At 41.5% G+C, this 26,607-nt stretch overlaps 3 protein-coding genes across 5 annotated transcripts; 2 read left to right on the top strand and 1 right to left on the bottom strand.

Annotated features, from left to right (window-relative positions):
- Window positions 1–301: 301 nt before the first annotated feature.
- Window positions 302–6,577, bottom strand: ftr82 (finTRIM family, member 82). Its single transcript, XM_085797295.1, has 7 exons — window positions 5,843–6,577; window positions 3,959–4,054; window positions 3,595–3,828; window positions 2,837–2,996; window positions 2,664–2,720; window positions 2,380–2,445; window positions 302–1,682 (listed from the first exon to the last, which is right to left on the bottom strand). Exons 1-7 carry the CDS (start codon window positions 6,431–6,433, stop codon window positions 1,162–1,164), a joined length of 1,725 nt encoding a protein of 574 aa, XP_085653421.1. The 5' UTR covers window positions 6,434–6,577; the 3' UTR covers window positions 302–1,161.
- Window positions 6,578–10,740: 4,163 nt separating this feature from the next.
- ftr83 (finTRIM family, member 83) lies at window positions 10,741–16,101 on the top strand. Its single transcript, XM_085797293.1, has 7 exons — window positions 10,741–11,433; window positions 11,812–11,907; window positions 12,082–12,315; window positions 12,921–13,080; window positions 13,212–13,268; window positions 13,821–13,889; window positions 15,186–16,101. Exons 1-7 carry the CDS (start codon window positions 10,855–10,857, stop codon window positions 15,710–15,712), a joined length of 1,722 nt encoding a protein of 573 aa, XP_085653419.1. The 5' UTR covers window positions 10,741–10,854; the 3' UTR covers window positions 15,713–16,101.
- A 2,348-nt stretch (window positions 16,102–18,449) lies between these two features.
- Window positions 18,450–26,387, top strand: ruvbl2 (RuvB-like AAA ATPase 2). 3 transcript variants are annotated; one of them, XM_085797292.1, is made up of 14 exons: window positions 18,450–18,502; window positions 20,927–20,983; window positions 21,143–21,198; window positions 21,350–21,491; window positions 21,681–21,810; window positions 21,898–21,964; window positions 22,093–22,199; window positions 22,311–22,404; window positions 22,934–23,152; window positions 23,251–23,369; window positions 24,364–24,483; window positions 24,599–24,728; window positions 25,387–25,501; window positions 25,969–26,387. In XM_085797292.1, the coding sequence occupies exons 2-14, from the start codon at window positions 20,929–20,931 to the stop codon at window positions 25,992–25,994; spliced, it is 1,380 nt and encodes a 459-aa protein (XP_085653418.1). In that variant the 5' UTR covers window positions 18,450–18,502; window positions 20,927–20,928; the 3' UTR covers window positions 25,995–26,387. The 3 variants fall into 3 exon arrangements, with proteins under 3 accessions (XP_085653418.1, XP_085653416.1, XP_085653417.1); XM_085797290.1 differs by having other exon boundaries at window positions 20,924–20,983; XM_085797291.1 differs by having other exon boundaries at window positions 18,450–19,059; window positions 20,924–20,983.
- The last annotated feature ends 220 nt before the right edge of the window (window positions 26,388–26,607 follow it).

Genomic DNA, 26,607 nt, shown 5'->3' with positions numbered 1-26,607 from the left:
ACAGTGTTACAGCCATAATCTTATTTTTTATTTCACCTCAGTTCCTGTTCACAGTCAGCAGAGGGAGCTCTAATTGTTTCCTGTTCAAATTATGTTGGCAACTCGGCACACCTTTTCTCCTCAGCAGGTGTAACGCTGATTCACCGTTACGTGTTATTATAAATGGGATGGTCCGCATACCAGTTACATAACTTGAGCCACATTTGAAATGATATGTTTATGTAGCTAATTTGTGTCGACTGAAACTTTCTAGACCTTTGTTAAACATTCTTACGTAAAAACAGATAATCCCAAAAACTAGTTGTCATTCATTAAGCTCTTTATTTTTGAACTATCAATGAATCATTTTGTTACAAAACAAGTCTTTTCTGGATAACAGTTGCGTTCTGTTTAACCATTACATAAGTAAATATACACAAAATTAAATAAGGGTTAGTTAAAGTGAAAAAACAAGCAACTTTCAGCAACTGATATGACAATAGATAATATCAAAACATGACAAAAAGAACTGACACTGAAATAGCCTGAACGTACTGAAACCATAATAATACGTGTTAATGCACCAACATGAACAACATTGTAATTTTCATACAAGAGTGCAATGAATTCATTATACAGTAATATTGGCCAACGGTGCGATGACCTATCACAGGCAAATGTACCTCAGGTTATCTCAGGGTACATTCATTATGGATTAAAATACATCATACACTTAATGAAGTTATAATTGTGGATAAATCTAAAAATACAGATTACAGTAGCTTGTTGAAAGTGACATTTATTACACACTGACATGTTAGAAAATTATTCAGCAGTTATTATCAGAAGCTCGAAGGGATAACACTTTTTTTCTTCATATTCTCCTTGTGTGATAATGCAGTTATGTATTTCAGTAAGATTTTTTTTTAGAAAACTATAGTGAAGATGTGATTTTTATAGGATAATGCAAAATACAATATGTGATGTGTAAGGTTAGAAAAGTATATACACGTTTGAAGTAACTTAAAAAAAAACAAAAAACTTAATTTATGTGGTTTGGTACAGTGTGAAAATTTAGCAAAAATATATATATTCAAAAAGCATTGCTGTAAAGTACAACAACAAAAATGCAAAAAAATATTTTCAGATTTTCAATTGACAGCTACAGTAAGATATCGGTGATCACTTGACATTGCAGATCTTGACCGAGGTGCCGACTCCAAAGCCCGGATACAGGGGCTCGACGAACGTGGTCTCGAACCTGTGCAGGAGGGTCATGGTGTTGCTGATGCTGTAGAAGGCCAGCACACCTGCAGCGTGGTCGAGGTACACGCCTATCCGGGGAGAGTGCGGGCCGTTGACGGGCTTGTCCACCCGGTTGTGCCAGGCGGAGTAGCCGGTGTCGGAGCAGAGGAGGCTCCAGGACTTGTCGTTGTAGCCCAGGAGACACAGCGAGCCTTTGCCCTTGCGGCTGATGCCCTTGTAGGCCACGCCGATGGAGAACTCCCCGCTCCACTCGATCTCCCAGTAGAAGCGGCCGCCGGCGAGCGACTCCCGGCACAGCACCTGGGCGAAGCTGTCGAAGCGCTCCGGGTTGTCTCCGTAGGGCTGCAGGTCCCTCGTGCGCAGGACTTTTCTGCTGCTTTCGGAGATGAACAGCTCCTTGTAGGCTGTGCTGTGGTCTAACTTCAGCTGGCAGAAGTCTACAAGAAGAACAATCAATGCATTTTTCATATTGATTGAAGGAAATGTGTCGAGGGATAGTAGCATTTTTTTTAAAGTGGGGTTGTATGATCTACAAATAGCCCCTAAGTACTTTAATTGCAGTAGAAGACTGCACTCCTCCCGTTAGCAACGCCAGCCCATAGCCCTGCCCAGAGATTTACAATATACAGTGTTGTGAACAGACCCAAAGAAACGGCCTATTTTCGCGGCCTAAAAGAGATTTTACCTAAAAAAAAAATACACAGTTCCATTGTTCGCTATAATATAATTTTTTCCAGCCCAGTTTTTATTTGGACCTAACCAACTGCTGATCGGTGGGCGCTAACCCTGGGCTACGCGAGTTGGTTAGGTCCAAATAAAAACTGCGTTTTTTCTGCACTTTGAAGGGCTGGAAAAAATTATATTATAGCGAACAATGGAACTGTGTATTTTTTTTCAGGTGAAACCTCTTTTAGGCTGCGAAAATAGGCCGTTTCTTTGGGTCCATTCACAACACTGTATGTTGTAAATCTCTGGGCAGGGCTATGGGTTGGCGTTGCTAACGGGAGGAGTGTAGAGAGTCTTCTACCGCAATTAAAGTACTTAGGGGCTATTTGTAGATCATACAACCCCACTTTAAAAAAAATGATACTATCCCTTTAAACTTGCAAATTGCAAAAACAACAGATAACTTACATTTCACAAAATCAGATCTGCTCTTTGGCTCTGGAGGAGGAGAGTTGTTCACTATCATTTCTTTACCTAAGGGGAAGAAACATTGTGTTAGGTCAAAGTGAACTGCACACACCCACACACATACTTGTAATTCTTTTTGTTTGTGTTTTTTTTTCCAGTGTGTGACTGAGGAATCTGTGATGCAAACCCTTTGTGGTTTGTGTCAAACACCTCATGGCACCAAGATAGTAAATAATTAACCTCCTATAGTATATTATATTACTACAGGACGTGACAGTGCTCACCTCTGCTCCTTCTGTCCAATGTTCGACTTTCTGTAGTGTAGATCGGTACCTCATTCACTGTAAGAGATATAACACATTCATAATTAGGAGACTGAGTTTTTTTTCTGTGTTTTTCTGTGTGTGTGTGTTTTTAAGCCCAGTATGCACACATGTTTCTCCTGCTGAAGTCAGACCTGATTTGGAGATCTTAAGCAGTTCCTCTCTTCCAAACTCCTCGAGGCGTTCCTTGATCTCAGCCACAGCTTTCCTCACAGCCCCGAAGGAAAAGTCAGGGTTGACGGTCACTCTGGGTATGAAGCCATCGTCAGTGGGAGTGCAGAGGTAGTTGAAGTTCTTGGTTGGGAAAGAAAAGCAAAAAAAATGTGTTGACATGGGTTTGCACCGAGCATTGCATCTGCAACATTGTGATTGACATATCTCATTTCATTTCATTTCATTAAACTTGGAGATATATTGAGGAGTAACCTCATTTACAATATAGCCAAGATGAAACATAAAACATATAAGGACAGAAGACAAGACACTTGAAACATACAAAAACATAACAGAATACCAGAATTTAAAGGTGGTTAGGGTAAATGGAAACATAGTTAAAAGCACGAGCAGTTAGAGGTTAAATAAGATGTAGTTATGGTTTTAAATTGTCCTATTGATAAAAGTGAGGTAAGTTTCAAATGATTTTGCATAGTGTTCCAGGTTGTATATCAAAGTGCGGCCTCTTCATTAACTTGTTTAGAAAGGGCTTTAGTCTTTATTGTGTCATCGTGTACAAAGACAGATTAAGAACACTTTAAGTAACATGATATCTACTGACAAGCCTCACCCAGATGTACTAGTAAGTTGTGACAATGCTACAGTTAAAACCTATTGGCAGCATAAAGCATCAACTCCAGGTATGTTTCTTCCTGCTGTAACGCTGTGTCTGTCTTACCTGCAAAAAGTGGATGTGGTCCTCGGTGCTGTAAAGCTGCTTGAGCCCCGTCTCCTTCTTCTTCAGCTCATCAATCTCTTGTTCCAGTCGCTCGATCAAAGCCTCGGCCTGGTTGAAAGCAGCCTTCTCGTTGATACCGATCAGCTTGGTCACCTCTGACCTCATCCTCTCAATGGAGCGGATCATGTCCTCGAACATCTTCTGGCTCTCCACCATGGCTCTCTGGGCCGAGTTCTGGACACAACACCACACAACACACATCCAGAGTCAGTGCCGACAGGTTTGATCCATGATGGGTGATGGTGGTTTGTCTTTTCTGGCACAATCTGAGACTATATATATATTATCAACATCATTTCCTCACCTTCAGTGAATCCACTGACGTCTTCAGCTCCTCCAGCTCCTTCACCCTGTCCTGGCATTTTTGTCTAATCTCAGCTTGGGATACTCCCAAAAGTTTCTGCAAGAAAACAACCAAAAAAACCCCAACATTACAGTCATCTATTTTACTGTTATCGCACATGCACTCCCATACAGATAGCTGAACTGACTCCCTTTGATTCAATACGCAATGTTACAATTTTTGATCATGAACTCTCTCTCTAAAAGCTGATTAATAAGATGCTAATTTATTGAACAAAATATAAGGCGACATATTTGCTAGGGACATTCTTTCTCATCAAGGAAATATCTGCAGAGGCCCTTTGGCATGTCTAATAAACCCTACTCAAAGAATCTTCTTAATACGGCCAGCTTTTATCTCAGAGGGAGACGGTGGAGGGGGGAAAAGATCTGTAAAGGAATTCAGGCCATGTCAGGAATGTGAATCTACCGCTGCCTGACTTTTAAAGAGATGTTTCAAGGTGCACGCAGCACTGACATGCAGAATAGAGGGGCTTCTAATTCAGCTTTTACTCAAGCCCACCAGTCCATTCTTCAAGATAAGCTTGAGGAATGTGGGGAATCTAGGAGGCGGGGGGGCGGGGGGGCGAGGGGGAGGGGTGCGAGTGGGAGATGGAGTGAGATGTGTGAGAATAAAGGTTGTAAATCTTTGGATGAGAGAAACCAGGTTCCTCATGTAAAGAAAACAGTTGAGTGAGTGAATCATTACTTCATTGTGCCCTAAAAAAACCCTTTAGCCCATATTGCTGGCTGCCATAAAAACACTCCTAAATTACTCGGGCGGCACGGTGGCACAGTGGTTAGCACTGTTGCCTCACAGCAAGAAGGTCCTGGGTTCGAATCCCCGGCCGCCCAGGTCCTTTCTGTGTGGAGTTTGCATGTTCTCCCCGTGTCTGCGTGGGTTTCCTCCGGGTGCTCCGGTTTCCCCCACCACTAAAAACATGCCAGCTAGCCTGATCCTCCAGTCAGTGCCCCTGACCAAAGGCACTGGCTCATAATCTGGAGTTGGTCCCCGGGCGCTGCACCGTGGCTGCCCACTGCTCCTCAGGGATGGGTTAAATGCAGAGAAAGAATTTCACTGTACTAGCTGTATATGTGACAAATAAAGTACCTTTACCTTTACCTTACCTTTACCTTACTCATGTACAGCAGCATTAATTACAACACCCAAGGATTTACACTCCATTGTTATCTACTCTACTATTTTTTTTTCCTCCACCACAGGCTGTCTGGCTGTTGTGCCATTTGAATGTGCAATACCATGGTTTGCAATGCAGGCAGTGACTATCTGGTTGGTCACGAGGTGCGGACGGACGGACGGTCATGACTCCCTGACATTCCTGTATCATTACAGACCCACACTCACTCCCACAGGTGGGAAATGGTGCAGCAGCAGCAGCAGCAGCAGCAGCAGCAGCAGCAGCAGCAGGAAGCTTCACAGTTTCTGTGTAACTATCCCACAGCTGGAACACCACATTCTCTGAAAAGCAGCTTTCAGAGGCGATAACTATATAGGACACTCTCCCCCACCCCCCCCACCAGCTTCTACACAGCTAATCAGAGAGCTGGATTTGTTTTGGCGGTGAATGCCTGCCAGCCTAGCTGATAGCATTGGGCGAAATGGGTCAAAGTCCAACCACCAGTTGTAGCGCAGGGACAGGGAGTTGGGCAAAAACACTCTGTTTGCTTAAACTCAAGTAACTCCAACATGAAGTCACACTTTCATTCTGACAGGAGGCGACTGAAAGTGGGTTTTTCTAACAAGAGGAAAAACGATTTCCTGTCCCTTCAAGTGTTTTATCTGTCAGACATACAGTCACCAACAGAGATAGGGAGGGTTTCTTACCTGTTTCTCACCCCTCTCTGCCTCAGCAGAGACAATGTCATGGCCCCTGTGTTCACTGACTGTGCAGAGAGCACAGATACACATCTGATCTGTTCGACAGAAGAGCTCCAGTGACTTCTGGTGCTGTGGGCAGATCTTCCTGTCCAGGTTCCCCAGCTCGTCCACCAGCTTGTGCCGTTTGAACGTGGCCGACTCATAGTGAGGCTTCAGGTGCTTCTCGCAGTAGGACGCCAGACAGTTCAGACAGGACTTCACAGCCTTTAGTTTCTTCCCAGAACAGAAGTCGCAGGGGACGTCGTTCGGTCCGGCGCAGACGTTCCCCTGGGTCATGTTGAGGTTGAGGTTGAGGCCGCTCTTCTTGATCTTCTCGGCCACCATGCTCAGAGTGGCGTTGGGCCGCAGCACGGGCCTCTGGGTGAACGTGATCTTGCACTGGGGACAAATGTAAATCCCCGTGTAGTCGGCCTCGTTCCAGTAGCCGCTGATGCAGTCCATGCAGAAACTGTGGCCACAGGGTATGGCCACGGGATCCCTCAGGAGGGTCTGACACAGGGTGCAGCTGAAGTAATCTGGAGAAGTGTGGTCAGCCATTGTGATGGGCTCAACAGCAACAGCAAGACCTGTGGAAACAGACAGACACAGAGAGAGAGAGAGAGAGAATGCCAGAGAAAGAAGCAGAGATAGATTTCTTTCTTTCGCCGACTGTGCCTGGGAGCCCGCCCTCGAGAGTTTGGTACAGCCTGCCAGAGACAGGACCTACTTGTATTTCTGAATTCCAGAGGTTATTGATTGAAAGCAGACAAGGCCCTCCCCCCCTGTGCTGTGAGTATATCGAGCCCTGCCCAGTTTTAGATAAGCAGGTTGAACAAGGAGGGAGAAGGAGAGAGAGTAGGAGAGAGAGAGAGAGGGCGGGCAGACAGGAAAGGAGTGTGTGAGAAAAAGAGAGAGAGACAGGGAGAGAGAGAGAGAGAGGAAGAGATAGAAAACAGACTAAAAGAAAAAGAGTGAATGAAAAATAAGTGAAAAATTTGCAAAATTAGTGAAAACTAATATGCGAGGAGGACACGTTGTTTTCCGTTTTCCCCTGCCTGCATGCCGTTTCCTTTATTCTTGAAATTTCTCATGTGGCTCATCTGTGGATGTATTGCGCACACACTTCTCGGCAGCTGTATTTCCACCTATTGTTGTCAGACAGAATCGCCATTGTCTTAAACCGGTTATAGTCCGACAAACATCAATGCGGCCTAAGGTACTGTAGGAATTTAAGGGACCACCCAATAAACAAACAGAGACACTGTGAGCTCCAGCAGAGTCTCTGAGTGATTTCAAACATTGCTGCTTCTTGCTCCTTTTATCCCCCCACCCCAAAAAAAACCAACAAAAAGCATATGTTTAAAGGTTAAACTATAGCCCTGGGAAGTTTGTCCAAGAACAAGAAGAGTTCAGTGTTGTCGAGTTTACAATGTGACCGGTCAAACCAGTCCAGCCACTTGCAGTCAAGCTCTAACTGTAGATATGTATCTGTTTGCACAGCCGAAGGAAAATGTCATGGTTGGGACACAAAACGGAAATACACATGCACATACACATGCACACACGCACAAATGTCACATTCCTGTCATTTCCAGGTGTGTTGCCGCAGTGAGTGTTCTACATATTTGTGTGTGTGTGTGTTTCATCACGAGTTATGATTCATTTTTTTCCCCCCTTTTGTTTTCATTCTTCATCCGCCTTCACGTAGCGTTATTCAAAACCAGTTAAAGGAGAAATACTTCTGAGGAAACTCTGAGTCTCTCTGAAACATGAAGTGTCTTGTTGACATCATAGCCTCTCATTAGCATTTCAATTAGGCCCCCGTCTATTGGTTTCTATCAAAACTACTCCCCCTTTTTACAGTCTGCTCCTCAGGAGTACTTTGAAAAATCCCAGCTGTAGAGGAACTGTTATTCGTAATAAGAGCTTTCCTCGTGTACTTTGCATTTCCTGCCTTATCCAGAGCCGTGCAGAAGAAAGATAAGTGTTAATTTAAGGTTGTAAAAACTACACCTCTATACCTTCTACTTTGTACACTAGATAGTTTCGCCTCTCCATATTTGGTCAGGTTTCTGATAAGCCAGTTTTCCTTCCTTCCTCCTGAGTAGAGGGAGCAACACTGTGCTTACAGATTAACTACTCGACAGTGGAGAAGACCAAGGGACAAAACTCTGAATCTGGTTTTATAAGAGACTCTGACTGACACATAAGAGAAAAATAAAGACTACATAGACAGTGCACATTTGTTTAAAATGCCAGTTGAGAAAGTTAACTTGAATGATGATGATGATAATGTTTTGGATACAAGACACTTTAATGAGATTTAATAACACACATCTGCCAAAGAGTGGCATGTTTGTTTCAAGCCCCACTGTGCTTTGACGAAGCAGACAGAAACTCTACAGTCATCTACAGCTCAACACAAGGTCAAGGTGAGAGGTCAACCTTCATTAAGGTGCAGCGAGCGTGCGTGCTTTCTGCAGAGCGGGTGCAGGAGAACACAAATGGCTATTTCATCAAAGGAAATAAGGACCCACTTCTCTTGAGTGTGAGTAATAAAAACAGGAAGACACAATATTCAGACGTGTTATGGGAAAACAGTGGACACATTTGCTGAAGTTTGCAGAGACATAGAGGCGGGTGCTGCAGGCTGCAGTGCAGGTCACATGAGAATGAAAGATTGTTGCGCTCATAAACTGTTAACTGTTGTCAAAACAACACGAGGAGTCATGATCAGATGAGCAAAAACTAGCGAATATCGAACATGGGTCCAAATTTAAAATGTATGTGTGTGCATGCACCGCAGTTTCGTGAGAAATATTTGTTTTACCTAAAGGCTGAACTAAGTGACTACATGATAAGCAAATAGTTGAGTCAAAATGAAACAGAACAATAAGAATATCTTTAAAAAAAATCAGGTGTAGAGAGAGTAAAAGGTTCCTCCCCATAAAAAAAATCTAGATTTATTTTGAAAAGAAGCAAAGTCCATCTCATGCCTGAAAAAAGAGTTAGAGGGACAGTAATGTCGGTGGAACAAAGCATAAAAAAAATCTTGCAATACAATAATAAAGTGTTGCTGCTATGACTGATTAAAAAAACATTGCACTGAAAGTATTCGTCACTTTCTGTTGTGGTCTTAAAGTCAGTCTCATTCAGTGAGTGTGACATGTAAATATGCACAATGCATTTTCAAACAACAGTCAAATGCAAAGGACTAAAGAGCTGCTAAGTCATTCATGCAGATTTGTAATAACGTTAATTTTGTCCAGTGGTGCAAGGTCTTTTGAAGGTCATGTTGATTATTTGAACTGAGAAAAAACAATATTTTTTAAAGAGTTTTACAATGTAACACAACAGAAGGAAATTAAATGTGCGTTTTTCTTAACACTGAGCTTTCTTTCTTGTTGCATTATCATCATCCCTGCACCGAGTCTCAGTTAATGTCGCATCACTTGAAGAGTGTGGACTCCATCCGTTGGAAATCTTAGTCAAATAAGATGCTACATTTAGTCTTGCATGTCAGCTGTAGTTACTGTTGTTGACGGACAACAGACCCTATAACGCCTGGCACTCTGCTCGGGCCCCGCTGGCTCTAACACAATGGAATCTTTTAAGCAGGCTTTCTCAGCCCTCCTGTTATCTGGGCTATCAAGTGTAGTTGCATTCCTATCTCCGTTTCAGCAGCCCTGAAACTCCATCTTGGCAAGGAGGTGTGCTCACTGTAAGATGAAATACAGCTCGAGGAAGGTTTGTTTTTAAGCGCACAAGAGGAAAAACATTCTTATGATTGCTGGAACTCGGTGCTGTGCATTTTTTTCTTATTTTGGGACAAGTTCATGTTGTAGAACAAAGAGAGTCTCAGTGTTGTTGTTATGTAATTTTGATGTCTTTCTTCTTACCTCCTTTTTTCTACTAAAAGCCTAACTAGGGACGGGAGTTGGAATCTAGCATTAGCTATAATCTCTGCATGCAGAACATTAGTCACATTGACTTGTTTGTAACGAGTGGAGGTGTCACTATGTTAACCTGCATTGTCCCTATCAAATAAACAAAATTAAATTAAAATTAAACAGGAGCCTCTGTCAGACCTAAGAGGAAATCCGTGGTAATGAATTTCAAAGCAAAAGGAGGTGATAATTAACTCATACAGTCAAATGCAGGTGAAGGTCAAACTCTCACTGATTCAAGAAGCCAAAACCAGGTGAATCTACCCAAAACCAGCAAAACAGGAAATTTGGCATCGCTGCAATTCATCCACACAAGTCAGTGAGGACACAGCTGATCACCAGAGAAGGAGCTGCATTATTATTAGTCACAGTGCAGAGAATAATCTAAGGTCAGTTTGTACTGCGACTTGAGTGGGTATCATCATCACACACCCAAAGGGAACAGTCTGTCACCAGGGAATCTGTAACGCTCAGCAATTAGAGGACACTCAACAGTGTCGTGTGACTCACCTGTGTGGTTTCTTTATGTTGCATTGTTTCACAAAAAGCTTTGGGAGTTGTCAGCCTGTGTGTAATCAACTTCTACAAACAAAGATTTGAAATGTCACTTTTCACAAGTCTCCGCCTCTCTCTCCTGCATAAAAATGTGTAAATGTATCATTAAGGCCTATTATTTAGATCGTCTTTTTGTGTTTTTATGATGAAACACTGAGGAATAACACGTCTGTGATCAAGGCCAATACTTGTATGTAACAATCATCGAAACATTTCATTCATTCTCCTTGCATTCTGTAACAGATGGAGGAGGTATTCACTGTGTCTTTTCTTGGCCCCGCCCATGTTTTACTGGTTTCGGCTTAACCAGTTTAGCCTCTCTGTTTACTCTATATAACTTCCACCTGTAGTACCTGTGGGTTCACTTTGCCACTGTGCTCACTACAAGTCACTACTAGCTTGTCTTTGCAGAATCTTCTTTGTATTATTATTAGAGGGAACAGCAGCAGCAGCAGCAGCAGCACCAAGTTTTCCCTCATGGCGTCTGACCAGGACAACTGCTACCTGTGTAAGGAATACCTCCGGGACCCCGTGTCCATCCCATGTGGCCACGGCTTCTGCTCCATTTGCCTGAAAACGTACTGGGACCACGCTGACCACACGGGTTCATACAACTGTCCGCAGTGCAGGGTCAGTTACAACAAGAGGCCAACGCCGAGGCGCGTGGGAGGCTCCCGGCACTCGACCCTCCAACGCAACTCCTCCGAGTCTTTCCCGCCCGCGCCGCCGTCCCCCGACTACAACTACGCAGGACCCCAGGATGTCGGCTGTGACATCTGCATCGGCAAGAAGCACAAAGCCGTCAAGACCTGTCTGATGTGTCTGGCCTCCTACTGCGAGAAGCACCTGAAGCCTCACTACGAGTCGGCCACTTTCAAAAGGCACAAGCTGGTGGACGAGATCGGCCACCTGGACCGGCAGATCTGTCCGCAGCATCAGAAGGGTCTGGAGCTCTTCTGTCGCACCGACCAGATGTGCATCTGCGTGCTGTGTACGGTGAAAGAACACAAAGGTCACGACATGGTGTCCGCTGAGCAGGAAAGGGCCGATGAGCAGGTTGGTAAAACTTCACTTTACAGAGTTACAAAGTTTTTTGCCCCAGATTATTATGTCATTATTCTACCGGAGTATCGAGAACGCTGACATGTGCTTTGTTGAACTGTCAAAAGTCATGGTTGCACAAGCGACGCAGTGGCAGGGAGTGCACGAAACAGCAGCTCACAATAGATGGAACAAGCCCTTTAAAACAAAGCTCCAGTGTTTACTGAGTCTCACTCAAGTGAAACACGCCTCTGTCTGCAAAAAAAAGTGTGATTTCTACTTGAGTTAATCTGTACGCTGTTATCATAAAGTTAAACATGCATACGTCTTGAAAAGCCGATTTAGTGTAAATGCTGTCATCCCTAACAACAATGTCTGTTGTTCTCGCCATAGCAACGGCTGGGCGCCACCCAGGCTGAGATCCAGGAGAAGATTCACGACCGACTCAAGCAGATGGAGGAACTAAAACAAGCAGTGGACTCGCTCAAGGTTTGTGCCACCGTCATCCATCATCTAGATAAGACCAGACTAACCACTAGAAAATGAATGGAAAGTTAAAATTAACGACCAACACGGACAGCATTCCTTCATGTAGGGGGGGTGATGACATCTCTGTGAGTCACAGTTGATTTATTGCATACCTCGACGTTTCCTCCTGTGCAGAACTCGGCGCAGAGGGCGCTGCAGGAATGCGAGAAGATGTTCGGAGACATGATGCGCTCCATCGAGAGGATGCAGCAGGAGATGGCCAAGCTGATCTCCTCCAACAAGAGAGCGGCGCTCAGCAACGCCGAGGGCCACATGGAGCGCCTGAGCCACGAGATCGCCGACCTGAAGAGAAGAGACAACGAGATCACGCAGCTGTCCCGCACCGAGGACCACATCCACTTCATCCAGGTAGACATAACATCACATAACATTTTCATTCAGAAATTTTAGGCTATTTAATAGGATAAACCCCTTGAGAGGAATCCTCTCGGGTCCTAAAATACATTACAAAGGGACAAAACACAATCAACAATCTGCAAACATACAACAACAAAGACAACAGACATCAACACAAAACATAAAAGAAATGAGTACAAGAATGAGCACAACCTCTCGATGGCCGCAAATGGCCATAGCAGTAGCCTAGTAGGACTAAGAGAAATGTATAATAATAACATAATGTTGCAAATTGAAATTACAGTGTGTTACAGATAATATTGATGTAACATCATCTGAAACATGTGCAATTTAAAGACAAGGAATATTTAAACCTATGAAAAGAAGTCAATGAGCGTATTTTTAAAGGAAGATTAGTCCAGTCTGATGGCGCTTTAAACATAAATGCTCTTTTACCAATTGTTTTGTTCACTGTAGGAATAAGGAAAAAGTACTGAGATGAGTCCCACGCTGTATCTTCCTGCTTTTCCTTTATCCTATACTGACTGAATATATCATACCTGGTGTAAACATACATTAACTCATTGCTTTTGTTTGCTTTTGTTTTCGTTCATTAGAGCTACCACATGCTGATAGCCCAGACGGAGGCCGAGGAGCTGCCCACAGTGACCGTCAACCCCTACTTCACCTTCGGCCCCGTGACGAAGGCCGTCTCCGAGATGAAACAGCACTTGAATGAATTCAGCAACGACGAGCAGGTGAAGGTCGCCAAAGCAGGTGAGTGTGTTGGAGAATTGTAGGAATTGTGTTTTTACTTTTTTGATGTTATGTTTATCTTTATCTAACATTTTATGAACATGTTTCTACTGTTGCCATGTTAACTAATTCATTATTTCTTAATTTTACAGTTAACAAAATGACCTTCTGTCAACTGGAGGAGTCCAAGAAGAAACGCTCAGTGAAAAGTGAGTCAACCGTTCAAGAAAAATGTTTTTCCTATCCTGATTCCCAATTTTATGTGAACAACAAAGTAATATAGGCAAAAAAAAACTAATCTTGGACAAACATCTTCTAGTTAACCCACTGAGCCAGTCTGGCTGCAGTATTTACATATCATAAGGACCCTGTTAATTCAACTTTTAGCCTAATTTAACCAAAAGTCAAATAGATTTACTATTTCCTTTGCACTCAAAAGGCTTTGTGCATTCCTGTTTGATGTTTGGTCGTGGCCGGAGAATGATATTTATTAGAGGGTAGCCTGGGGTCACTCAACTCAACTGCCACATGGTTAAATGTTTACTTTGACTGTGTTTACATTAACACACTTCTCTGGTGCAGAACTCAACCTGCATGGTCATGGGTGGTTCAGATAGGCTTCATTATCTCTAATGTAATAACACTACCAGCATTCAAAGGCATCAATATGCCTAAATAAATCATAGGGATGACATATGTATTGTGCGGCTATGTTGATTCATTTCTTCACTTCACTAATGCTTACATACTTCCTTCCACAGGTGAGGAAGCTGCCATGTACAAGTCCGTCCCAGTGCAGGAACCTCAGTACAGGGAGGATTTCCTGAAATGTGAGTACGGGCTTTTCCTGACGCTCCTTTTCTTTTCTGCAGTGACACAGCTCGCTGCTCTCCCTGCTCATTTCACTGCACGAGGCAAATTAGATGCTGATGTGGTTCTCTGTCAGATCCTGTGGCTGACCACAAAATCTGATTTTAGCAGCTACAGTACGTCCCACATTGGTGACATAGACTGGGATTGACTGATTACAAATATAGTAGCAAGCACTTAAACTGCAGCTAAAGCAAAAAGAAAATCTGTTTAAGTTTTCCATCTTTGACGTTTACTAACCAGTCAAATTAGACCAAATAACAACTCAAATCACAAATTTCAACACATGCATATTCATGTTAAATTTAAAAGTAATATAATCTTTGGGGGCTGAAATCTTGGGGGAAATTGTCCTGCTCGCTTCACGCTGGGTTTCACTTTAAAGTTTAAGATGTTAGATTTGTTAGATGGACTTATGGACTTCTGTTAGGGGTCAAACTCACAAACAGTGTTGATTGATACCTCTGGCATTCCAGATAATAGGTCGGGCAGATCAGGCCGAACCCGCCGGGTGTCCCACCAGCTGTGACCTGCAGACAGCAGGCAGGTGACATCTCAAACCTGGGTTTATTCTGATTTCTGTGTGCACAGCCAGATGGTCTCGCTCTTTTTCTCTTTCATATTGTGGTACTGCAAAAAAAAATTAAGAAAAATCAGAGGGATAAATCCTCACACTGCAAAAACTCAAAATCTTACCAAGAATATTTGTCTTATTTCTAGTCAAAATGTCATTTCTAGATCTCATTATACTTAAAATAAGACACCTCACATTTAAAAAGTAGCTTGTTTTAGACACTTTTTACTTTTTTCCAACATATTTTCACTTGAAATAAGTAGAAAAATCTGATAGTGGAACAAGTTTTTCTTCCTTATTACAAGCACAAAAAACTTGCTTTCACTGGCAGATTTTTCTACTTATTTCAATTGAAAATTAGTTTGAAACAAGTGAAAATGATCTAAAAACAAGTTAATTTTTAGGTGATAAGTCTTATTTTAAGTGGAAATGGATTAGTTTAGACTAAAATTGAAACATTTTGACAAGAAAGAAGACAAATATTCTTGGTAATATTTTGAGTTTTTGCAGTGTGTAACATTCTACTAACCTCTATAATATAATATAATCTTGCAGCTGGTGGTGAAAAGGTGATGGGCCCATCGTGTGGGGGGGCGAGTTGTTGGGTGGATAAATGTGTAAATTGACACTTCCTCATGTGAAATAATAACTGTTGACAACCCCTCTGTCTCTTTTTCCCTAGATGCTTGTCAGCTGACTCTGGACACCAACACAGCCTACAGACAGCTCTACTTGTCCCGAGGGAACAGGAAAGCCGCCCTGAAGAGAGACCCCCAGTCCTACGCCGACAGCCCCGCCAGGTTCGACTCCCTGCCCCAGGTCCTGTGCAGGGAGCCCCTCTCTGGAGGCGCCTACTACTGGGAGGTCGACTGGAGCGGGGAGGGGGCGGCCCTCGGCGTCACCTACAAAGGCATCAAGAGAACCGGCTACGGAGACAGCTGCCGCATCGGCTACAACCGCAAGTCTTGGAGCGTCTTCTGCTCCGATTCCAGCTACTCGGCCCGCCACAACAAGGACCAGATAGACGTCGCCCTGCCCTACTCCTCCCGCATCGGGGTGTTCCTCGACTACGACGGGGGCAGCCTCTCCTTCTACACCGTGGGCGACACCATGTCTCTCATCCACCGCTTCAAGGCCACTTTTAGTGAACCTGTCATCCCAGGCTTCTGGATTTGGTACGAGTCAGCTATCACCCTCATCCAGCTGTAACTTAATGACCTACTTCGACTAATCAATGTACAAAGGTGATTCGATAGAGATATGGATGTACAGTACAGTGTGATGATACCACAATGATGACGTGTTGGAATTATTTTACAAGATTGAATGTATTCTTTATTTTTAGACTATAATATATTTTATACTATAATCTATGTTGAGTATCAGGGGGGTCGGTTTGATGACTGTGAATATTCTGCAAATCAACACATGTGGAATGTAAGCTCAGGTATATACAGTGAATGAGCATGTATATTATTTAAAACAATGAAGGCTGTGCTCGTTTGAAATATGTCATGTGATCATGTATCATTTATAGAAGCTATGCTACACTTTTTTTTCAATAAACTGAACATTTTTCATCAATAAAGATTTTATAAAAACTATGGACTGTGTCCTTCTGTGTTTAAAAATGCCAAATCCCTATCTCTCTCTCAACATGCAAATTATGAATATGATAAAATGTGAAATGGGAGTAAACTGTTTTCATTCATTCCTTAACTCATTCATTCATAAAAAGAAAGAAAGAAAGTCACAGTATGTCAGAAAACTAACTGTAGCTTTTAGTTACATCTATATTGTCTCATTGGTCTGTATGTAAAAATACAAAACGCAAATATTACCTCTAAAGCATTGTTATTATGGTTATCAAAAATTTTATCAAAAATCAAAAATTTTAAAATCCCAATAACACACCCAATTGGATAATCAAAATCATGTATAAACAAAGACAATAGGAACAAAAACCTACATCCTATACTGCTCATAGGGACATGGTGACAACAAAGGAAAATTGACAGAAAAATAAAACAAAATAAGATAGAACCAGATAGAATAAAAAGAATCAGATTAATCATTCAGAATCGATTCAAAACGTATGGGGGGCCTGGCTTGTCTTCAACAAAAGCAGAGGGGGGCTTCAAGGAAAAAAGGTTGAGGAAGCACTGCTCTAAAGGATATTGCATCACCTTACATCACCGCATTGGCAACAGATACAATAATAAAACAACAATAAAGCCTTGTGTGTGAATGCCTGAGATGGTTTTGTGAGAGGAGTTGTATAGAAATAGTCGAGGCGTGACTGAGAGCTCTTGAGTTCACACATGGGTGAAACTCATCCAGAAACTCATCCAGCAGCAGCGGTTTCAGGTGTAAGTGGTCTACTGAACTAAGGTATATGAACCAGTCTGACAGTAAAGATCTTTATCATCTAGTTATACATTAAAAATGATGCAACGAGTGAGGTATTTTTTAGTAGTTGTAAAACTGGCCGAGTTCCATTTGATCATTGTAGTAGAAGAAACTAAATGCAGTTCAAGCTGGTGAACGTTTCCTCTTTGCTGAGAGGCCTTTGACAGGCCTGGGAATTGACAAAACATGTGTTTTATTTGAACATATGCCAGAGATTACACAGCAGGTAACATAACAACTGGCAGTTAGTGCAAACAAAACATTTGGGGGATAGTTTTTAAGTTGTACACTACAGTATCTTCCTCCTGTGATTGTGGCATTGGTGGAATCCTAAAAGTGGAGCCTTGAGGGGAAACTTTGAAGAAGTTGTAAAGAGGATATGAAAAACTCCCCCAGAATCCTATGTCGTTGTAATCTTTATTTTCTGAAATATACTTGTCCACTATTGCCCTGGGCAAGGGCCAGACTAAAAGAACAGACCTAGACTTGCACTAAAAAACGCTTATATGTGCAATTTCTGTAAATCCAGAAAGAGAAACAAATTGATCTCAATCTCAATATGCTTGAGCCATTTTCTATGTGATTTTAGTTGTTGCCTCACACATATCTTGAGTAAAATATATTTCCATTATGTATTAAACTTGATTTTTGCACATACAATCTGTGACAAAGAAAATATAAGTGATTTCCTCTACATTGTAAATGTTGAAGGATGTTTGCTAACAATGTTTGTTGTTGGTGTAGCCTACACTTACAACAACTACTGTGCACTTGTTCTACCTTGAAACCAGTAAACATACTTGAGAGTCTTGCCACCTCTAGTGGAGAAATGTATGCAGTGCTTACCAAAGCTGTCACTAGCCAGTGGCCACCCACCATCCATGTCCCTCCTGGGAAGGCTGCTTCTGTGTGTGGGGGAAAAAAAGAAAAAGAAAAGAAATTTAAATTAATTTTTTTTACTGGCCCAGCTATATGGCTTTGGCATAGTAGAACTACAACCCAGGTGTCCTCCCTGAACACCCTACCTATCAGAAGGTAGCCTACATGTTTGTTTATTAATCCTACAAAGTAAAAAGCAACTGTGATGCCTTGATACTTGTTTGTTGTACACAAACAAGAGTTAAAGAGAAAAACGTGTGATATTCAGTTTCTAAATGTCGTTTAAACGAGAGAACAAGAGACACAGACAAGTAAAACGTGAAAATCATCGAATGAAGTGTCTTTCTGTTGTAGCCTACAACAAATAGGGTCACAAACTAAGTGCTCTTACCTCATTCTACACAACGACAGTAATGTAGATTCAAGCTCCCTCAAAATAAACATAAACTAAACACAGCAAGTAGGTAAAACGACTGATAGGAAATCGATTATTTTCCCGGGTAAATCATCTCCCTTTAAATCTATTTTATTTGTATTCCCTCCCCTCATTCCCACCATGTCTACAGCATAGACTCGTCTACAGGCGGTGGTGAGCCGGAAAGCGGGAACCATAGCAAACTGAAGACCTTGTTTCTCTCCGGACCCATTTACGCTGCGCACCATCAGAAAGAAGCGCCGCATTCTCACATTTTCACAAGTGTGGCTGCACAGGTGAGTGTGTGTATCTCATACGATAAACCTAATACATACATAATGGTCCATCTTGGGTTTTATCTATTTATATCGCTACAGGCGTAATTTTAGCCAAATCTTGCGGCTTTACTTCTTCGTCCGTATACAACAACAGTTAGTTACAGAGGACAGAAACCTCATGAATGGAGCTAACATCAGCTAGCGTTAGCATTGTGTTTCTCTAACGTTACTAGAACCAATATTATTATTATTATGGAGAACTTACATTGAAGTCTTCCGCATGTCGGTTTGGCTCAAGTTGAATTTGCCGACAACTCAGCGGTTTGTTGTTTATATAAAAGTGAGCCTTTTAAATGATATGAGAAGTAAAACAGCGTTAGTAACTTAGCTAGCCGTAGCCGCTGGGCCACTTTTGTGTTGAGGCGTGCGTTGGGACTGTCACTATGACAACCGACTGGACAAGACACAGGCTTTCCTAACAGTTAGTTGAGTTAATTTGCTTCTTTAGCTCCAACTAACTAACTTGGTATAAAACTGATCGATTAGTTTGGAAGAGTTCACAAAGGTCAACAGAGGTAATGTGGTGTCTTCACTGCTTTTTTTTTAGGCCAGATATTGTATAAAATTGTGTGTTAACGACGTTATATTACAGTTTTTCTCAGTTGCTAAAACACTAAACCCTGTTGTCTGAACCAAATTCTCAGTTGCCTGAACCCACGGATTGAATCAGTCACTCTTTTGGCAAAACCATCAGCACTTTTCACCTGTGTAGACACATCTTACCAACACATTTTCATTGTGATGCACCTGTGTTGCATAATGCTGAGCACAGGTGGAAAAAGTCAAACACAAGTAAAGCACAGGTTTCACCGGTTGAACACAACAACTCAAAATTGATAACACTTGTGTCCAATGTTGTGAGGGCACATATACTGTAAGCTAGTTCAGGATGAAGTCCTGTGGCCTGATCCAGTACAGAGAAATGATGCTGTGGCTGAGTTATACACTTCTCATTTCTATATTTTTGTACTTTATTTTTTACGTAGGCTTACTGTATACAAGTGCTAAATGCACAAGATTTCTGTTTGTCTTTGTACTGTACAAGTGCTACGTGTAAAATGCACAGGATTTTTGTTTTGCAAGAGGAGAAGATGAGAGACGACAGGGTGAAGGAAGAAAGGATGAGGGAGGGAGGGATGAACTCTTTCTTTTTTGTGATTTTCCCGGTTCACACATGTATTTTTTTTTTAAGGGCAAATGTGAGACTAAAATTATTTAAGACTTGAACACAATAATTCAACAAATTTAAGACATTTTAAGACCTAAAATTTATATTTTCAAATTTTAGACTTTTTAAGACCCCGCGGATACCCTGTTATTTCATATAAAAGTTTAAGTGCATACATATTTTATGATGTTGTGTATTATATATTATATATTTAAGACCATCTTAGAATTTTTTAATTTTGATTGACTTTTTAAGAGTTCATTTTAGATACATGAATTTAAGACTTTTTAAGGATCCGCGGATACCCTGAGAAGTTGTGCGCTCGCAGCAGGACAGATAATCAGATGGATAATCGGTAAAGTTAATAATTTCACTTAATGTGGCCATGAATAAATTAATTTCGATGTTTCCTGTTATTGTTGCCCAAACGCAAATCTTGAATAGGTCTCCACTGTTTTCACATTTAAAAAGGTCTTTGTTGTCTTTGTACAGACAATATGAGATTTGCTTATAGGCAGCCACAGCACTTAAAAAACCCACTGTAACCTGTTTTCATAGGCACACCAGCCTCGCTTTCAATAAAACACACACTCGCATTCCATAATTGCGATCAGTGAAATATATGAAAACAAAAAAATACAATTTAAAAATGCCCTTGGAAAGAAAAAGTAACGCAATAGTTACTTTCCCTGGTAACTAGTTACTATTATAGTGAAGTAGTGGAGTTACTAACTCAGTTACTTTTTGGGAGAAGTAATTAGTAACTATAACTAATTACTTTTTAAAAGTAACGTTCCCAACACTGAATAATACACAGGTTCATATTAAACAGGTACAGTGAGTAACGTTAGGGTTGTTAACTGATACCAATGCCAGTGTCAACAATGTTTGTCAATCATGCATACTAGCTGTTCAAATTGACGTTTTTATTTTCAACATAAATGTGGAAATGAAAATATATTAACAATTAAGACCGTCATGTTGTTGATGAAGATATAGGCCTACCACTTCTTGTGAATAGGATTCAAAACACAATTGAATGTGCATTGTACCACTGTAACATCAGTCCCCCCCCTCCCTTTAACAGTTTTCATGTAATGGTTTAACACGTGTCATCGAGTGAAGGATTAAGGCTAGGAGTGATTTTCACCAATTTCCATTTTATTTTGATATTTAGGATGCGTGTTTCTTTCTTTTTTTTGTTATTGTAGCAGAGATGGCGACCCCAAAGGTTCCCGAGGTTCGTGATATCATGCGGATTGAGAGAATTGGTAAGCATCCATATTTACAGGAGACCTTGACTGTTGAAATGTTAGTAGATGTAAATAAACAAGTGCTTGATGTGTTACAACACATTTACCAATGCAAATGCTGCCTAAATTCACTCTCCTGAATGCTGTAAATATGAATGTATTTTCTTATGTGTTCAGGTGCACATTCTCACATCCGTGGCCTTGGTTTGGACGATGCTTTGGAGCCAAGACAGGTAATAGAAATTAAATAACTGTGAGGCTAGTTCAAAACAGAAATGCTGTGAGTTTAAAGACTATATTGCGCTACAATTCACACAGTATGCAGATGTGCATGAATATGTTTTACATTTAGTCTCAAGGATACCTGTTTCTATTCGCTGGCAGGTCTCTCAGGGGATGGTTGGCCAGCTGGCCTCCCGTCGGGCAGCAGGGGTCATTCTGGAGATGATCAAAGATGGCCACATTGCTGGCAGGGCAGTACTGATTGCTGGCCAACCTGGCACAGGAAAGACCGCCATTGCCATGGGTAAGCGCTTTGCAGGAGGCTCTAGTCTCTAAACAGTGTCATTTCATCATCCTATCCTGGAAGTGGTATTGTTGCCTTTCATTGATGTGCAATTGGCTTACATGTTATTTTTGTAAAGAAAGAGTTTAGAAAAAAGCTCCTTCTCGCAGTTCGTTTGGAGTGTTCACTTGAAACTTTTTTTTCCTGCAGGCATTGCCCAGTCTCTTGGCCCTGATACGCCCTTCACAGCACTGGCCGGTAGTGAGATCTTCTCTCTGGAGATGAGCAAGACTGAAGCACTTAGCCAAGCTTTTAGAAAAGCCATCGGTGTGAGGATCAAGTGAGTGCACAAACACATAAATTGTACCGGTAAATCTTATTGTTTGAAAGGAACTGTTGTCCAGGAGCTGCTGTGTTTTTGTTACAGAGAGGAAACGGAGATTATTGAAGGAGAAGTGGTGGAGATCCAGATTGATAGACCGGCCACTGGAACGGTAGGCTGCTGCTTACAGTGTTGTCGGCTGTCATCAGCTTTGGAAAATATTTGAATTTAACAGTATTCAAAAATGCTGCCTGTGGTTTATTCATTTAATTCAAATACTTCTTTCTATCCTTCCATCAGGGTGCGAAAGTGGGCAAGCTGACTCTTAAGACTACTGAGATGGAGACAATATACGACCTGGGCAACAAGATGATCGACAGCCTCAGTAAAGAGAAAGTACAAGCAGGGTAAGTCCATCTGTTGTTCGTGGTTTCTTATCCTATTTTTACAGTTTCATAATATCAGACCCGATGACCAGCCATGTGTGATTTCAATGGTATTTCTCCATTGTCTTTCAGTGATGTTATTACCATTGACAAAGCTACTGGAAAAATTAGCAAGCTGGGCCGCTCCTTCACCAGAGCCAGAGACTATGACGCCATGGGAGCTCAGGTATGTTGTCAGGTCACCAAAGTCCAGATGCTGTAATTCACAGTTAACAACAGTTTGTAAAAAGTTTGACCAAATATTCTTGTTGTTGACTTATAGATAGTGGAATAAATATTGTACTGTGGAGCTTATATGGTATTATCATACAGTGAGATTTTGATATAATGATGTTTTACAATACTGGAATAAATACCATGGGCTAGTTATTGAGGTATTGTAATATGTAATACAAAATTGAAAAAAAAAAATAGGGGGATGATACAATTAATCTACAGTAAAATTAAATGTGGGTAAAGAAATGGAGCATTTTCTAAATTAATATTTTTAGAAAAATCGGTATTGGCAAAAATTGGAACCAAGTAATTGGTTGTGTGTATGTGTATATAGGTTAGTATACACACACACATATAGTATTTGCAGTCACAGGCATTAAAAATGTTTGAAATGGCATTAAAAAGCATTAAGTTAGATTTGCTGGTACCTGCAGAAAGCCTTTGTAAGCATTTTCACTGAAATTCTCTGTCTGTTATAGACCCAGTTTGTACAGTGTCCAGAGGGAGAGCTGCAGAAGAGGAAAGAGGTCGTCCACACCGTGTCCCTCCATGAGATTGACGTCATCAACAGCCGTACACAAGGCTTCCTGGCTCTCTTCTCTGGAGACACCGGAGAGATAAAGTCTGAAGTCCGGGAGCAGATAAATGCGAAAGTGTGTGAATGGAGGGAAGAGGGCAAAGCAGAGATCATCCCAGGGGTAAGTTCACCACTGTCTGTGTGTACTGTATGTGTTTTTCTATTTGCCATTTCTGAGTGATTCGTACTTGACTCATGTTTTTCTGTCTGTGGCTGCAGGTCTTATTTATTGACGAGGTCCATATGCTGGACATGGAGTGCTTTTCCTTCCTGAACCGTGCCCTGGAGAGTGACCTGTCCCCAGTTCTCATCATGGCCACCAATAGAGGCATCACACGGTACTGTTGTTTACATCTTACTTTAACTCCTATCTCACATCTTGAGGCACCTCGTTATGAAATAAACCAATGTATAAACATCAGACTCCATTTTTGACTCCCAATAAATCATAAATCTGGATTCTGTAGAAATATACTGACTGAACAAGAATTCACGCTTCATATCCCTGGCATTCATTTTCAGATATTTTTTATATAACTTTGTGGTCATCAATCATATACTCACCGTCATGCCAAGGAAGGTTTTGGAGAACTTAGGCGTTATCAAACGCTTTAGGAGCTCCAGGGGGGGTCCGGCTGGCAACGGATTTTCATATAATGGCGGTGGATAGAGTTCACTTTTGAGTGGTCCAAAACACACACTATGAAACATCTAGATACCTCCATACTGCTCGTCCGTACTGACCCAAGTGTCCTGAAGCCCCAACTTGAAAAAGTTGTTCAGAAAAATTAATGTGATCTCTGTTTTTAGCCTTGTTGTCGCAGTAGCTCCCAGCGACTGTGCGAGATTTGCTGCGAGATGTTCTTCCGTGTTTACATCATACATCCAATGGTTTACAATGACGAACGAACATCTCGTAGAAAATTTGCATGTGCACAAACATCAACAGAGCCACTGGGAGCTACTAACACAACAAGGCTAAAAACAGAGACCAGATACATTTTTTCCGAACAACTTTTTCATGTGGTGGCTTTAGGACCCTTGGGTCAGGACAGACGAGCAGTATGGAGGTATTTGGATGTTTCATAGTGTGTGTTTTGGACGATTCAAAAGTGAGCACAATCCACTGCCAATATATGAAAATCCATTCCCAGCCGGACCCCCCCTGGAACTCCAAAAGCGTTTTGATAACTCCAAAAGTTCTCTGAACCCTTCCTTGGCATGACGGTGAGTAGAAAATTGGGTTAATTATGGATTTTGGGTGAAGTATCCCTTTTAAAAAAAACATTAGTTTTGATGTGTCACTGAATATCCTCTTTCTTTGTCTCTCAGTATCCGCGGCACAAACTATCAGAGCCCCCATGGCATCCCTATCGACCTGCTGGATCGCCTGCTCATCATCGCCACCTCCCCGTACACCGAAAAAGAGACGAGGCAGATCCTCAAGATACGGTGAGAATTCGCTCTGATCGTCCGAGAGCAAACTTTTGTTGTTTCCCTTCTTCTTCTTCTACTACCCGCAGTAGAAATGACCTGAGTCTGTCTGTCGGGGTTTCATTCATTTCAGGTGTGAGGAGGAGGATGTGGAGCTGAGCGAGGAGGCTCACACTGTCCTGACTCGCATCGGCATGGAGACATCGCTGCGCTACGCCATTCAGCTGATCAGCACCGCGGGACTGGTGTGTCGCAAACGCAAGGTCAGCTCAGTCCCTTTGATGTTAAACCTGTAGCTGTAATACGTGTTAAAGGGATAGTTCACCCAAAATTCTAATCGCACTCATTATCTACTCACCCTCATGTCGACTAAGGGCTGGGAGAAGTTTCAGAGTTTCCGTGGCTTCTCTGAGTTACAGGGGGTCTCGGCATAGCAGTTCATGTCCATATAACGGTTGCAAATGGATACCACTTTGGATACTGCTTTTTTGTCACGGAAGCTCCTCCTCCTGGTTCTTCCAAATTGGATCCAAAACAAGCTTGAAATATAGACTTATTTAATTTTTTACTGAACAATTTCGCATTTTGGGGCTTCAATACAAGACGGACATTACATACGAGCAGCATGGAGGTATTTGGATGTTTTTTGGTGTGTCTTTTTGTTACGAAGACAGTTGGTATCCATTTGCAACCGTTATATGGACATGCACTGCTATAACTCAGAGAAGCCACGGATAACTCTGAAACTTCTCCCAGCCCTTAGTCGACATGAGGGTGAGTAGATAATGAGTGCAATTTAAATTTTGGGTGAACTATCCCTTTAATTGTCATCGATGTCTGTTAGAAAGTGCTTTTTAATCGCAACAGATTATTTCTAATTGCTTGAGTGTCGGGCTCATCTGTGTGTTTTGGCTTCCTCAGGGGACGGAGGTTCAGGTGGAGGACATTAAAAGAGTCTATTCGCTGTTCTTGGACGAGGCCAGATCCTCTCAATACATGAAGGAGTATCAGGATTCCTTCCTCTTTAATGAAACACGTGAGTTTTTTGTTCCTCATTCTCTCTGTTTAGCCCAAGTTGAATCCAAGTCCAACAATGCATCAAAATGCTGAAAACAGACGCTTATCCAGTCGCTGCTCTGTCATGCTGATTGGTTTGTAGTTTCACAGCAAAGCAGAGGAAACAACAGATACAGTACTGGCCAACGCAAAAAAGTACTACTACTAACATATCACTGGGGTCAAATTTCCCTTTGTGTTATTTCAAATATATATATACTGTATATATATCTTTATTTCGGACTCTGGGTCCATAGCGAAACAAAACACAACAAGACATAACACAACAACAGACACACAGCACAGACAATAAAAGAGAATAGAGCTAAAACATAAAATAAAAGGTCCTATTATAAACTTGATAATGAAACATTTTATCATTTGTAAAACTTTAATTTGTTCATAACCTGGTGATTAAAGAGGAAATATTTGTTCTTTACATTTCAGAAACAGCTTCGATGGATACCTCGTAATGAATATGACAACTTTGTTTTCTTAATCTGTGAAGTTTTTATGTTGTCGATCTTCCTCTGGAGTCGGAGTCAATTCAGAACAGGCTTTTACTTAAATTTGAATTCAGCGTTGAATTGCATTGAAGATAGAAGACTGAGGACAGAGTGGACGAAACCCTAAACCCCCCCGAACCCTAAAAGTTTCTTCTTTGTTCAACTTAAGTATTGTTTGAATTCAAGTTTATTTACTGAAATTTGGCTTAATTCTGAATTTAGCACAGTTCTTCTGTTCATCACCGAGGCCTTGTGGCAGGAATAACCATTCCTTCATTGTTACCTTTTTTTGACTTATCTTTACAATGGTTTAATTTGTATGAAAATTATTAAAAGGCTTTTGTAAGCATGCTCTTTTTCCTTATCTCTCAGTGTTAAATGCTACAAAACAACACATTTTATTGGTTGAAAAACATTTGTGAGAACATTGTACTACAGATTAAGATTATTTGACACCAAGCCAAACTCTCACTCCATTGTGATTCAGTGTTAGTTCACATGCACATACAACAAAAATGTAAAAAGCTTGAGACAAACAAAAATGTTATTTTCTCATTTTTCCCAATTTAATTACCGTGAA

Source organism: Trachurus japonicus, chromosome 14 (assembly GCF_045865225.1).
Source record: "Trachurus japonicus isolate A0001 chromosome 14, Traja_1.0".
Taxonomy (NCBI): Eukaryota; Metazoa; Chordata; class Actinopteri; order Carangiformes; family Carangidae; genus Trachurus; species Trachurus japonicus.
This window is presented reverse-complemented; position numbering and strand designations above follow the sequence as displayed.

What these genes read in the sequence shown, in the direction of transcription:
- ftr82 (XM_085797295.1), bottom strand. Translation starts at nt 6,433, where the DNA reads ATGGCTGACCACACTTCTCCAGATTACTTCAGCTGCACCCTGTGTCAG. An exon ending in ACCACATCCACTTTTTGCAG is followed by an intron (nt 2,997 to 3,594) that starts GTAAGACAGACA and finishes TTCCCAACCAAG; the next exon opens with AACTTCAACTACCTCTGCAC. An exon ending in CAGATCTGATTTTGTGAAAT is followed by an intron (nt 1,683 to 2,379) that starts GTAAGTTATCTG and finishes TTCTTCTTGTAG; the next exon opens with ACTTCTGCCAGCTGAAGTTA.
- ftr83 (XM_085797293.1), top strand. Translation starts at nt 10,855, where the DNA reads ATGGCGTCTGACCAGGACAACTGCTACCTGTGTAAGGAATACCTCCGG. An exon ending in AGGAAAGGGCCGATGAGCAG is followed by an intron (nt 11,434 to 11,811) that starts GTTGGTAAAACT and finishes TTCTCGCCATAG; the next exon opens with CAACGGCTGGGCGCCACCCA. An exon ending in GAAGAAACGCTCAGTGAAAA is followed by an intron (nt 13,269 to 13,820) that starts GTGAGTCAACCG and finishes TTCCTTCCACAG; the next exon opens with GTGAGGAAGCTGCCATGTAC.
- ruvbl2 (XM_085797292.1), top strand. Translation starts at nt 20,929, where the DNA reads ATGGCGACCCCAAAGGTTCCCGAGGTTCGTGATATCATGCGGATTGAG. An exon ending in GCCATCGGTGTGAGGATCAA is followed by an intron (nt 21,811 to 21,897) that starts GTGAGTGCACAA and finishes TTTTTGTTACAG; the next exon opens with AGAGGAAACGGAGATTATTG. An exon ending in AAGCAGAGATCATCCCAGGG is followed by an intron (nt 23,153 to 23,250) that starts GTAAGTTCACCA and finishes CTGTGGCTGCAG; the next exon opens with GTCTTATTTATTGACGAGGT.